Source organism: Callithrix jacchus, chromosome 5 (genome assembly GCF_049354715.1).
Source record: "Callithrix jacchus isolate 240 chromosome 5, calJac240_pri, whole genome shotgun sequence".
Taxonomy (NCBI): Eukaryota; Metazoa; Chordata; class Mammalia; order Primates; family Cebidae; genus Callithrix; species Callithrix jacchus.
Window position 1 is genome coordinate 84472383 of NC_133506.1, and position 13753 is coordinate 84486135.

At 38.5% G+C, this 13753-nt stretch overlaps 1 protein-coding gene across 50 annotated transcripts in view; it reads left to right on the forward strand.

The window, feature by feature from the left end:
* Positions 1–13753, forward strand: part of NCOR1 (nuclear receptor corepressor 1) — a 177086-nt gene that overhangs the window by 31227 nt on the left and 132106 nt on the right. For all 50 annotated transcript variants that reach the window (XM_078373202.1, XM_078373201.1, XM_078373199.1 and 47 more), the window contains one exon: positions 9532–9724. In XM_078373202.1, coding sequence (XP_078229328.1) covers positions 9532–9724 — 193 coding nt within the window. The remainder of the gene's footprint in view (positions 1–9531; positions 9725–13753) is intronic.

A 13753-nucleotide genomic window follows, 5' to 3' on the forward strand; every position in this document is an offset into this window, starting at 1 on the left:
GTTTTTGTAGAGTCTTCAAGTTAAGAATTATTTTTACATTGATATATTTTTGTTTTGTTTTGTTTTATTTTATTTTTGTTTTTTTTTTTTTTACATTTATGTATTAAAATAAATTTTATTGTATATATTTGAGGTTTACATGATGTTATGGGATACATACAGTTTAGCCAGTGAACATATTTATCATCTTATGTACTTTGTTTCAGTGACTAGCAAAAATTTATCTTAGGGATTTAGCAAAAATCCCTAAGATATAATTGTGTTAACTTTAGTCCTCATGTTGTACATTAGATCTCTAGACTTGTTCATCCTACAAGTCTGCTATTTTGTATCCTTTGACCTCCATCTCCCCCTTTCTCCATCCCTCACTGGTGGTAACCACTGTTTCATTCTCTGTCCTGTGTATTTGAGTGCTTTTTTTTAAAAAAAATATTACATATATAGGGGAGCTCATGCAATATTTTTCTTTTTGTGTCTGGCTTATTTCAGCATGGTTTCAGCATGGTCCATCCATGTTATGGCATATGACAGGATTTTTTTATTTTTTAAGGCTGAAAAATATTACACACACACACATCACATTTTTTTTCTTTCTTTCTTTTTTTTAGACAGAGTCTCACTCTGTCACCCAAGCTGGAGTGCAATGTGCAGTGGTTCACTGCAAGCTCTACCTCCCAGGTTCAAGCAATTTCATGCCTCAGACTCCCAAGTAGCAGGGACTACAGGCATGTGCCACCACGCCCAGCTAATTTTTGTATGTTTAATAGAGATGGAGTTTTGCCGTGTTGGCCAGGCTGGTCTCAAACTCCGGACCTCAAGTGATCTACCCACCTAAGCCTCCGAAAGTGCTGGGATTACAGGTGTGAGCCACTGTGCCTGGTCCAACATTTTCTTTATTCATTCATCTGTCAATGGGCATTTAAGTCGTTTACCTGTATTAACTATTGTGAATGATGCTGCAAGTGTAGATATCTGGTTGTTGGATTTTTTTTGTTTTTGAGATGGCATCTCACTCTGTTGCCCAGGCTGGAGTGCAGTGGTGAGATCTTGGCTCACCGCAACCTCCGCCTCCTGGTTCAAGCAGTTCTCTGCTTCAGTCTCCTGAGTAGCTGGGATTACAGGCGCCCGCCACCATGCCTGGCTAATTTTTATATTTTTAGTAGAGACGGCGTTTCACCATGTTGGTCAGGCTGGTCTTGAACTCTTGACCTTGTGATCCACCTGCCTCGGCCTCCCAATGTGCTGGGATTACAGGCATGATCCACCAGGCCCAGCCAGATTTTTTTTTTTTTTTTGAAATAGGGTCTTGCTCTGTCACTCAGGATATAATATGGTGGCATGATCGTGGCTCACTGCAGCCTGGACCTCCCTGGCTCAAGTGATCCACCCACTGAAGCCTGCCGGGTAGCTGGCACCATAGGTACAGGCCACTGTACCTTGCTAATTTTTGTAGTTTTTATGGAGACAGAGTCTCATTATGTCCAGGCCAGTCTTGAACTCCTGGCCTCAAGTGATCCTTCTGCCTCAGCCTCCCAAAGTGCTAGGATTACAAGCATGAACCACTGGGCCTGGCCCAGATATCTTTATGAGGTGGTGATTTCATTTTATTTGAGTATATAATCAGAAGAGGGATTGCTGGGTCTATGATAGTTCTATATTTTTAATTTCTTTGGGACCCTCCATATAGTTTTTTCCATAATGACTAACAATCTCCATTCCCACCAACAGTATACTAGGATTCCCTTTTCTCTACACCCTTTCCAGCATTTGTTATCTTCTGTGTTTTGGAGAATAGCCATCCTTACAGGTGTGAGGTGAGATCTCATTGTGTGATTTTAATTTGCATTTCCACTGTGATTAGTGATATTGAGCACCTTTTCATATATCTCTTGGCTATTTTTATGTTTTCTTTGGAGAAATATCTGTTTAGGTCTTTTCCCCATTGTCTTCACTTCTCTTGATATGATATATCACGTTGATTGATTTGTGTATATTAAATCATCCTTGCATGAAAGGGATAAATCTCACTTGCTAGGGATTTGTAATCTTTGTGATGTGTTGTTGAATTCAGTTTGTTAATATTTTATTGAGGATTTTTGCATCAGTGTTCATTAGGGAGATTGGCCTGTAGTTTTGTTTTCTTGTGATGTCCTTGACTTAGAGATCAACTTAAATGCTTTTGACTTTGATATGCTTGCCTCGTATAATGTGTTGGGAAATATTCCCTCTAGCTCTATTTTTTGGAAGAGTTTAGGAAGAATTGGTATTAATTCTTCTTTGAATATTCAGTAGAATTCTGCCGTTTAGCCTTCAGATCCTGGAGTTTTCTTGTTGAGAAGTTTTTGGTTACTTCTTCAATCTCTGTATTTGTTATTGGTCTGTTCAGGCTTTTATGCCTAACTAAATCTTGGTAGGTTGTATTTTTCTAGGAATTTATCCATTTCCTCTAGGTTGTCCAATTTATTGACATATAATTGTTCATATAGTTCCTTATGATCCTTTTTATTTCTGAGGCATCTGTTGTAATTTCTTCACTTACATTTTTTATTTATATGAATTCTAAAGTATTTTGAAATATAATTACCTTTATTAAATTTCTGTTTTTTTTCTGATTTCAGTGATTTTGTAAGGTACCTGATTTCCCATTTCAAAAATGTGGTCACTGTTTAGGTTTTAGGATGATAAAAGATTTGAAATATTATTTTATTTGAGATAGAATCTCACTTTGTCGCACAGGCTGGGGTATAGTGGCATGATCTCTGCCTCCTGTGTTCAAGTAATTCTCCTGCCTCAGCCTCCTGATTAGCTGGAACTATAGGCATGTGCCCCAATGCTCAGCTAATTTTTTTGGTATTTTTAGTAGAGACAGGGTTTCATCATGTTAACCAATCTGGTCTCAAACTCCTGACTTCAGGTGATCCACCCGCCTCGGCCTCCCAACGTGTTAGAATTACAGGCATGAACCACTGTGCCCTGCCTAAAATTATTATAGGATACATTTCTTCGTGAAGTTTGGAGAGAGAATTCAGATTACTTGTCCCCCAATGTCTAAAAAATATACAGAAATATATTTTTTTCAAACAGGCTAAAAATGTATCTTTATAAACAAGTAAAGGCATACAGCTACTGCCAAAAACTTGGAAAAGTGAGATTCAAGGAAAAAATTATAAGTATCTTGAATGACGTGTCCTCTTGTTTTCTATTATTTGTTCATTTATTTTGAGATGGAGTCTCGCTCTTGTTGCCTAGGCTGGAGTGCAGTGGCGCAATCTTGGCTTACTGCAACCTCCCCTTCCAGGTTTCAAACGATTCTCCTGCCTCAGCCTCCCCAGTAGCTAGGATTACAGGTGGCCACCAGCACAACTGGCTAATTTGTTTTTGTATTTTTAGTAGAGATGGGGTTTCACCATGTTGGCCAGGCTGATCTCGAAGTCCTGACCTCAGGTGATCCACCCACCTTGGCCTTCCAAAGTGCTGGGATTAAAGGCATGAGTCACTGTGCCCAGCCCTATTTTCTTTTCTTTTTTTTTTTGAGACCGAGTCTTGCCCTGTTGCCCAGGCTGGAATGCAGGTGCACAATCTCACCTCACCGCAACCTCCGACTCCTGGGTTCAAACAATTCTCCTGCCTCAGCCTCCCAAGTAGCTGGGATTACAGGCACATGCCCCATGCCCAACTAATTTTTGTATTTTTAGTAAAGATGGGGTTTTACCATGTTGGCCAGGCTGGTCTCAGTCTCCTGATCTCATGATCTGCCTGCCTCAGCCTCCCAAAGTGCTGGGATTACAGGCATGAGTTCTATTTTCTATTCTTAAAATAGCGTTATTTTATGACTCAAGGCACCTGAGTTTTTTTACTTTATTTTTATTTTTGAGGCAGAGTCTCACTCTTTTGCCCAGGCTGGAGTGCAGTGGTGCATTCTTGGCTTACTGCAACCTCCGCCTCCCAGGTTCAAGCAATTCTCCTGCCTCAGCCTCCTGAGTAGCTGGCATTGCAGATGCAGGTCACCACACCTGGCTAATTCTTTGTATTTTTAGTAGAGATGGGGTTTCACCGTGTTAGCCAGGATGGTCTTGATCTGTTGACCTTGTGATTTGCCTGCCTCAACCTCCCAAAGTGCTGGGATTACAGGTATGAGCCACTGCATCTGGTCTATTTTATTTTTTTGAGATGGAGTTTCACTCTTTTTGCCCGAGCTGGATTGCAGTGGTGTGATCTTGTCTCACTGCAACCTCCACCCTCCGGGTTCAAGCGATTCTCCTGCCTCAGTCTCCCAAGTAGCCGGGATTACAGGCGCCCACCAGTATACCCAGCTAATTTTGTACTTTTAGTAGAGACGGGGTTTCGCCATGTTGGCCAGGCTGGTCTCAAACTCCTGACCTCGGGTGATCCGCCCGCCTCAGCCTCCCAAAGTGCTGGGATTACAGGTGTGAGCCACTGTGTCTGGTGGAACATGAGTTTTTTCAAAAGAAAATTTAAAACAAGAAGCAGTGTTGAAGAAAGTAAATTAGTGAAATCCTAGGATTTCATATGAATATTCCTTGATCGGAAGAAATTTAAATGGGTGGTGATGAATGGTTTGCTTGCGAATTCCCGTTATACCATCCTGGTTTCTCAACAGCTGCAGAAAGGACAGTTGGGATGTGCCATTCTGTAAAGTGATGAGCCAGAACCCTCTGGAGTGGTCTACATGTCTGGTTGGTAGAGTGGGCCAAAGTCTTTAGCAAAGGCAGTTACAGCCCTAACCAAGACTTTTCCTTCTTTGCCCCCACTTCCTTGCTCCCTTGGGTAGTAGAACAGTATATAGAAAGCCGTATCCAGTCTTCCATTTGTAGAGAAGACAAACACATGCCAGACAAAGTGGCAACAATCAAGGAGAACCCATCCAGACTATCCCGCACCAAAGAGAAAGGCTGTCACAGTGGACCTGAGCAGGAGGGTGGGGAATGGCATAAACAGGGCCAGTCCATTCCTGGAAAAGAAAATTAAAGCAGCACAGTATGCCAAAAATAAAATCACCATGTGTAAGAAACATAAAGAGTGTGCCTTATAAGTGCTATGCACCGTAAAATAACTTAAATAATGAAGTATTCGAAAACAAAATGGGCTAAATGGAGTTCAGACATTTGAGTGGCCTCAAGATATAAAATGAGAAAGAACAAGGAGTAAAGTAGATGTGACTTAACATAAACTTTGTCTTAGAACAAAGTCTTGATATAATTAGAGTGAGTGCAGAAGAAAAGGACAAAGATTAAGGCAATTAGACAGAACTTGAACAATAGGGAGGACAAATAAAGATCATCCAGTATACTATAAGAACATGTTTTTGACATGGGAAATCTGATCAACGAACAGAAATAATATTCATAATAAAAATTTCACATAAAGTTAAGGAAGAATCAACAGATTCTACTAATTGATACAACATATCTTGTTCCAGGAAAAATTTATGCAGAAAGAATGATGCGTACCAAGACAGATCATGGTTAAGGAATCAAAGGTCAAGAATAAGTAAAAGAATTAGGAATTCAGGAAACAAAATAAATGCTCCATGGGGTGGAAGAGTCAGGCTGCAAACTTCTCCATAGCAGAATTGAGTGACAGAAGATGGTGGAGCTATAGCTACAAAGTTCTGAGTAAAAGAAATTGATATTCAAGAATATTATACCATACAGTTTAACAATAAAAACAGCAGGCAGATGTTCTTAGACATGAAAGCCCTGAGCAGTTATATACTGAAAGAGGCTGGGTGTGGTGGCTCACACCTGTAATCCTAGCACTTTGGGTGGCCAAGGCGGGCATATCACCTGAGGTCAGCAGTTCGAGACCAGCCTGGCCAACATGTGTTGGAAACATGTGATGTGAAACATGTGTGAGCCACTGGCAACCAGGGCCCAGGAAATTTAAGAAAAACATTGAATATGGAACATTCTCTTTTTATCCGGAAATCAGACTGCTTCAAAATTCAAATGATAAAGTATAGTTATAGTTATAAATCTGTTTGGTACTTTTAATTTGTTTTAAAGATGTTTTAGATCATGTTATGAGATGACAAGGCCAGTAAAACATAGGAACTTTAAAAAGTTTGCAAGCATGCAGAGTTTTTTTGTTTTGTTTTGTCTTTTGGTTTTTCGAGACTTGAGTCTTTCTCTGTTGTGCAGACTGCTGCGCAGTGGAGTGATTTTGGCTCACTGCAACCTCTGCTTCCCAGGTTCAAGCGATTCTCCTGCCTCATGTTCCGGAGTAGCTGGGACTACAGCCGCGCACCACCATGCCCGGCTAATTTTTGTGTATTTTGTAGAGACGGGGTTTCATCTTGTTGGACAGGCTCGTCTCAAACTCCTGACCTCAAGTGATCCACCTGCCTCGGCCTCCCAAAGTCTTGGGATTACAGGCTTAAGCCACTGCATCCAGCCCTACAGAGATTTCTTTATATGAAAATTAGGTGTTTTTTTTTTTTTTTTTAAATATATACCACATTTTATTTACCTATTTTCATCAGCTGATGGGTATTTGGATCATTTTTACTTTTTGACAATTATGAATAATTCTGCTATAAACATCCATGTGCAAGTTTTCTTGTGGACATGTATTTTCCTTTTTGTTGGTAAGATACCTAGGAATGGAATTGCTAGGTCATATGGTAATATAGTCATATTTAACTATTTGAGAAACTACCAGATCGTTTTCAAAGTGGCTGTGCCATTCTACTGGTGTTAGGTTTTTTGTTTTTTTTTTGAGACGGAGTCTTGCCCCATCGACAGGCTGGAGTGCAGTGATTCGATCTCAGCTCACTGCAGCCACTGCCTCCTGAGTTCAAGTGATTCTCCTGCCTCAACCTCCCAAGTAGCTGGAACTACAGGCACGTGCCACCACGCCCAGCTAATTTATGTATTTTCCATAGAGACTAATTTTTGTATTTTCATGTTGGCCAATATGGTCTCTATCTCTTGACCTCGTGACCTGCCCGCCGTGACCTCCCAAAGTGCTGGGATTACAGTGGTGGGCCACCTCACCTGGCCTGGTGTTAGTTTTAAAAGGCAAATATAATAATTTAAATTGCAGATTTCATGCTTCGTTCTACCAGAACTCCTAATATAAAATTGTATTTAGATGGTCTTATGAGATGACTACAATGGATTTTTGTAGTTTATTCAAATTTCAGAGGTTTTACACATTAAATTATATATTTACGACTGAGTAGGTTTGTTCTTCTAAAAAGGATTGGCAGGCTGAAATGGGAAGTAGTCTGATTGCTAGATAGAAAAAGAGCATTCCATACTTATTGTTTTGTTAATTGTCCTGTTTTTTGGCTTTCTTAGTTTCTTCTCCAGCGCTGGGTATGCTTCACCTTCTAGCTTTGATAAATCTCAGAGGCAGAGTTGCTGGAAATGAAATGTAATACTTGAAAATTATGCTTTTTGTAGGTCATGTTCTAGCCGAGGGGGTACTGAGGGCTGAACTCCAGCCAAGGCTTTACTTGGGTAGATTACCTCTGGGCCTTGGTGGAGGATGAACCTTTTGATTATAATAACTTTGTCGTAAGCTTTGAAAGGTAGTGTGAGTTTTCCAACTTTGTTTTTTTCCAAGATTGTTTGGTTGTTTGTAATGCTGTGAGATTCCATATGAATTTTATGATGAGTTTTTCTGTTTCTGCAAAAAAAAAAAACCCACGCAATTTTATTTAATAGAGATAACATAGAATCCATAGATTGCTTTGTGTAGTATTGCCATTTTCATGACGTTGTCTTCCAATATAAGAACTTGAGATTTCTTACCACGTATTAACTCTTTTTTTGTTTGAGCAATGTTTTGTGGTTTTCAGTGTTGAAAGCAGTAAGCCTCCTTGGTCAAATTTACTCCTAGCTATGTTCTTTTCGGTGCTCTTATAAATGGTATTATTTTTTAAGTTTCTTGTTTGGATTGTTTAATGTTAGTATATAGAATACAAACAAATTTTGTGTGTTGATTTTGTATCCTGCAACTTTGATGTATTTATTTGTTAGCTCTAATAGTTTTTTTCTTTTGCAAATTATTTAGGGTGCTACATATGAGATGATGTTGTCTTGAATAAAAATGCGTATTTCTTTTTAATTTGGATACCTTTTATTTCTTTTTCTTTCCTAGTGCTCTGGCAGTAATTTCGAATACCATATTGAATATAAATGGTGAATGCAGTCATCTTTGTCTTGTTCCTGAAATTTCCCACCCCACCATTTTTTTGTGACATCACTCTGAATTTTAAGATAATGGGATTCTATGTGTTGGATGAGATTTAAAATTTTGAAGTGCAATAATTTTATAGAATTTAGCATTTAGGCCAGGTGAGGTGGCTCACGCCTATAATCTCAGCACTTTGGGAGGCTGAGGCAGGTAGATTGCTTGAACTCAGAAGTTCGAGACCAGCCTAGGGAACGTAACAAGACCTCGTCTCTACAAAAATTAGCCAGGCATGGTGACACACGCCTGTCATCCCAGCCACACGCCTGTCATTCCAGCCACACAGGAGGCTGAGGCAGGATAATTGCTTGAATCTGGGAGGTGGAGATTGCTGTGAACTGAGATGAAACCACTGTACTCCAGCCTGAAAACAGAGGTACACTGGGTTTCAAAAAAAATAATTTCGCATTCATTTCATTGTCTGTCCTCAATATGAAACCTAGTGATTCTGTTTTCATTGAAATACTGCTTTGTAAAGCATTAGTTTACAGGTTGGCCATGAGATACAATATCACCTCTGTTAATACCTGGTAGAAAATGAAAAGCCAAATTAAGAGCACTCATGAGCAGGACTCATTTCCTGTAAAGAAATAAAAGACTCTGATCTTCAAGTCATGTATTTACATGTTTTGGGGGCCAGGATGATGTTTTAGAAGCAATGTTGGATTTCTCTTCAAGAAAGTTGTCATTAAGACTGAATGGTACCTCATAACTGAAGTCATTTCTCTTTCTCTGTAGCAATAGCTGGGGGATTTTTATTTCCTGCTTGTTTTTATTATTGGTTGAAAAATGGTGGCTCTTCTGGTTTATATTATCCCAAATTTAATATGGCATTTTAATATTTAAAAATATTAGTTTATAGATATTCTTCAGCAACTAAATTTTCTGCAAATCTTTTGTTTCATCTTTCACTTCCGGATTAGTTTTTAACCCTCCCCCCAAAACTTTCTTTTTTTTGAGACCGAGTCTCGCACTGTCACCCGGGCTGGAGGGCAGCAGTGCAATTTTGGCTCACTGCAACCTCTTTCTCCCAGGTTCAAGCGATCCTCCTGCCTCAACCTCCTGAGTAGCTAGGATTACAGGTGCTGCCACCATGCCAGCTAATCAAACCTTTTTTAAAAAATTAAAAAGTTTAATGGTACTGTAGTGAGGTATATATTCTTCTGGGGTGGGAACAGAAGGGGTACGGGTTCATTTTGAACATAAGCATGACTTTTTCGTTGATTATTTCAAAGTCTAACCAGGGATGTTAGCAGGGAGCTGTATATCACTTACAAATTTTCAAGTGTTTATTTTCTTTGTATGTATTAGGCCTCAAGAAAGGAGAACTGGTTATGAACAGTTTCATCCAGGCCCATCCCCAGTGGATCATGATTCACTGGAATCGAAACGACCACGTCTGGAACAGGTTTCTGATTCCCATTTTCAGCGTGTCAGTGCTGCGGTTTTGCCTTTAGTGCACCCATTGCCAGAAGGGCTGAGGTCTTCTGCAGATGCTAAGAAGGTAAGTGTTTGTTCTCTTACCCTGTAGTGTTATAAGTTTGTAATGTTTATTTAGTTATATTCACTCATAGCACCTCAAAGTCCAATTATTCCAGGCTCTAAAGGTTAGTGCTATGGAAAAGTAAAAGTTTTGTTAAAACTAGAAACCAAAGACTTAGTGCTCCAGACTGCTAAGGTGAGCACTTTAGCCTTTTTGGTAAGTGAAAACAATCCAAAAAGACTACTCCCGTGAAGAAGAATTTCTATCGAATAATGCTCAAGCACTTTTTTTACTGGCTTGCTGGCTGTAAAATGTGTTCAGAGGTACTCAAGACTACTAGTTTTGTTAAATCTTAATTAAATTTTAAATAAGCCTCTTAAATTTAGTAGCAGTTTATTAACTGCTATATGGGAAAAAACACATCTAGGTAAGGTTAAATTGTGCTTGTAAGTTTTATACAAAATAAAATTGTTCCTAATTTATATAAGTAATGCATACTTGTAGAAAGCTTGGAAAATAAACAGAAAAAAGTTAGCTGTAATCCTGTAACTTGGAGATAATGAGCCTCCCCCAGTTTTATTGCGGAATAAGAATTGTATATATTTATGATGATATTGATACAGTGTGATATTTTGATATTATACATTGGGAAACATATCAAGTTAATTAACATATTCATCACCTCACATAGTTTTTTTTGGTGGTAAGAACATTTAAAATCCACTCTCTTAGCAATTTTTAAGTATATGGTACATATTATTGGCTATAATCACCATGCTGTATAGAGATAAGAAGTTTTAATATTTAGCTATATTTTGTGATATTTGAAACAATGAGAGTTCTATTAAGATCAAACCATTTTTATCTTTTGTGAAATGTTTGCTTATGTATTATGTTCTTGTTTTGTTGATATGTTTGCCTTTTACAATTGTCTGCTTTGCTTATTATTAAATCTGCAGATTAGGAAGTGTGTGATACTTAGTAGATACCGAATAAATCTTTGTTGTAGAAAGAATAAACTAATATTAAAAACTCTTAACAGTAAATTGTTAACCTTTTTACTAACATATTAATATTTTTCCCAGTGTCTTTTTGTTTCAGTTTTTTTAAGCATACTGAAGTTTTAAATTTTTTTTTACTGTCATCAAATCTTTTTTTATAATGTTTACTAACCTTTATGTCTAATTGCTCTTTCTTCTCTGATATCAGATAAGTAAGTACCCACAAATATTCTTTGAGTTTTCATGCAATGAAGAGTGATTTAAAAGATAGTAAATATTTCTACAATTTTTTCATATAGTTCAGCCAAAATGAAGTGGTGTGTGTATGTGTGTATGTATATATGTGTGTGTGTGTATACACACACACACACACACACAAAGCAAATATGTCAAAATGTTAACCACTGGTGAATCTAGATGAAGGATAAATAAGTGTTCATTATACTGTTCCTTCAACTTGTAAGTAAGTTTGAAATTTTTCAAAATAGTTAAGTTGGGTGGGGAAAAACTCTGTGCCATAAGCTAGAAATTAGTTAAGCTTCTAGGTGTTTTGTGACTCACCTTATCATGTGAAATATCTTTATCATATAGTAGTCTGTGGAGTTTATAAGAAATGTTTTGTTGCTGCATTAAAAAAAAAAATAGCAAATAAAGGTCATCTTCTGTGGCTTAATATATTACCACAAATGTAATTTATTTATAAATATAGATTTTTTTTTAGCAGAAAAATATCTTAACTTATTCATTAAAATGGAACATGTTGCATTGTAGTGTGACCCATTTCCATGTTACAGTTGAGAAACTGGATGTTAAAAAAAATTAAAGTGACCTAGGTAGAACCTCCTGAGTAGGAATTAGCTCAGGACCCCTGACTCTAGTTCTGCTTTTTTCCCCCTAAAGTGTAAACCATGACTACTACTACTAACTAATACTTCTGTCTCCCTCTCCGCATTCTCTCCCAACTGCCCACCTCCAGAAGTAAGGATTTAAAAAGAACTAACATTTGTTCATTTTTTTTTTTTTTAATGTTAAGCCTAGGCATATCATTTATAGAAGAGTTAAATAAGCTTGAAAGAAAAAAATACCTACGGTTTTACCACTTAAAAATCATTAACATTTTCATGTTGATTCTTCTCTATTTGTATGTATGTTATTTTAATTTTAATTTTATTTAATTTTATGGGTTTTTCTTTGCTGCTCCTTATGGAACAGAGCTAACCCATAGGCAGTGTGTCCAGAGTCAGCCTGTATAAATATTTTAATGTGATCTTCACTGTATACATTCCGTTTAACTTTACTTTTGCTTAAATATATGATTAGCTGGTGGCTCACTCCTGTAATCCCAGCGCTTTGGGCGGCTGAGGTGAGTGGATCGCGAGGTCAAGAGATCGAGATCATCCTCGTCAACATGGTGAAACCCCGTCTCCACTAAAAATACAAAAAATTAGCTGGGCATGGTGGCGTGTGCCTGTAGTCCCAGCGACTCAGGAGGCTGAGGGAGGAGAATTGCCTGAACCCAGGAGGCAGAGGTTGCAGTGAGCCGAGATTGCGCCATTGCACTCCAGCCTGGGTAATGAGCAAAACTGCATCTCAAAAAAAAAGAAAAAAAAAATTATATGATTAGCTTCTTTTTGTACCAATAAGTTTACAAGTGTATTGTTAGTGGCTACTTAGTATTCTGCATATGAATATAAAGTTATGTATTTAATCAGTCATCATACATTTAGGTTACCTGTTTGTTCAAATGTACAGTGTTGTGACATGTATTCTTGTTTTTGTTTTTGTTTTTTTGAGATGGAGTCTCACTTTGTTGCCCAGGCTTGAGTGTAGTGGTGTGATCTTGGCTCACTGCAGTGTATGCCTCTCAGGTTCAAGCGATTCTCCTGCCTCAGCCTCCCGAGTAACTGGGACTACAGGCACATGCCACCGTGTTTGGCTAATTTTTGTATTTTTAGTGGCAACAGTGTTTCACCATGTTGGCCAGGCTGGTGTTGAACTCTTGACCTCAGGTGATCTGCCTGCCTCAGCCTCCCAAAGTGCTGGGATTACAGGCGTAAGCCACTACACATGGCCCATGCATTGTTTAGACTGATTTTTTTGTATACATTCTTACTTATTTCCAGAAGGTAGATTTCTTACAGTATAATTAATTACAGACCAGAGTTGATTTTTAAGGCTTTCGGTGCGTATTTCCAATTGTCCTGCAAAAGATTGGGCCATTTCTTAACTCCTGACAGCAGTGTATAAAGGTACCTACTTCTTATGTATCCCTGATGGCACCACATATTTATGGTTTAAAAAAAGATTGTTAATTTGATGAATGATGGTTTTTTTTTTTTTTTTTTTTTTTTTTGAGACAGAGTCTTGCTCTGTTGTCAGGTGCCAGGCTGGAGTGCAGTGGCGCGATCTCAGCTCACTGCAACCTCCACCTCTGGGTTCAAGCAATTCTCCTGCCTCAGCCTCCTGAGTAGCTGGGACTACAGGCATGCACCACCATGCCCAGCTAGCTAATTTTGTATTTTAGTAGAGACGGGATTTCACCATGTTAGCCAGGATGGTCGTGATCTCTTGACCTTCTGATCCGCCTGCCTCGGCCTCCCAAAGTGCTGGGATTACAGGCGTGAGCCACTGCACCTGGCTGAATGATGGTTTTTAACTTGCACTTGTTAGTAAAATTTAACATTTTTTCGTGTTATTAGTTATGCAACTTTCCTGTTTTGTAAATTGCTTTTTCATGTATGTTGCCCATTTTTCTGTTGGTTTATTTTATATTGAGTTGTTAGAGTGCCAGCTTTGCAAATGGTTTTTCTATTTCATTTGCCTTTTAAATTTGTTATTATTGTTTTGAGAAGCAGATGATTGTGTCTTTTTTGTGTGTGTGTGTGTTTTTTTTTTTTTTTAAGATGGAGTCTCGCTCTGTCGCCAGGGTGGAGTGCAGTGGCATGATCTCAGCTTGCTGGGCTCAACGTCTGCTTCTTGGGTTCAAGCGATTCTCCCACCTCAGCCTCCAAAATAGCTGGGACAGGCGTGCCCCACCATGTCCAGCTAA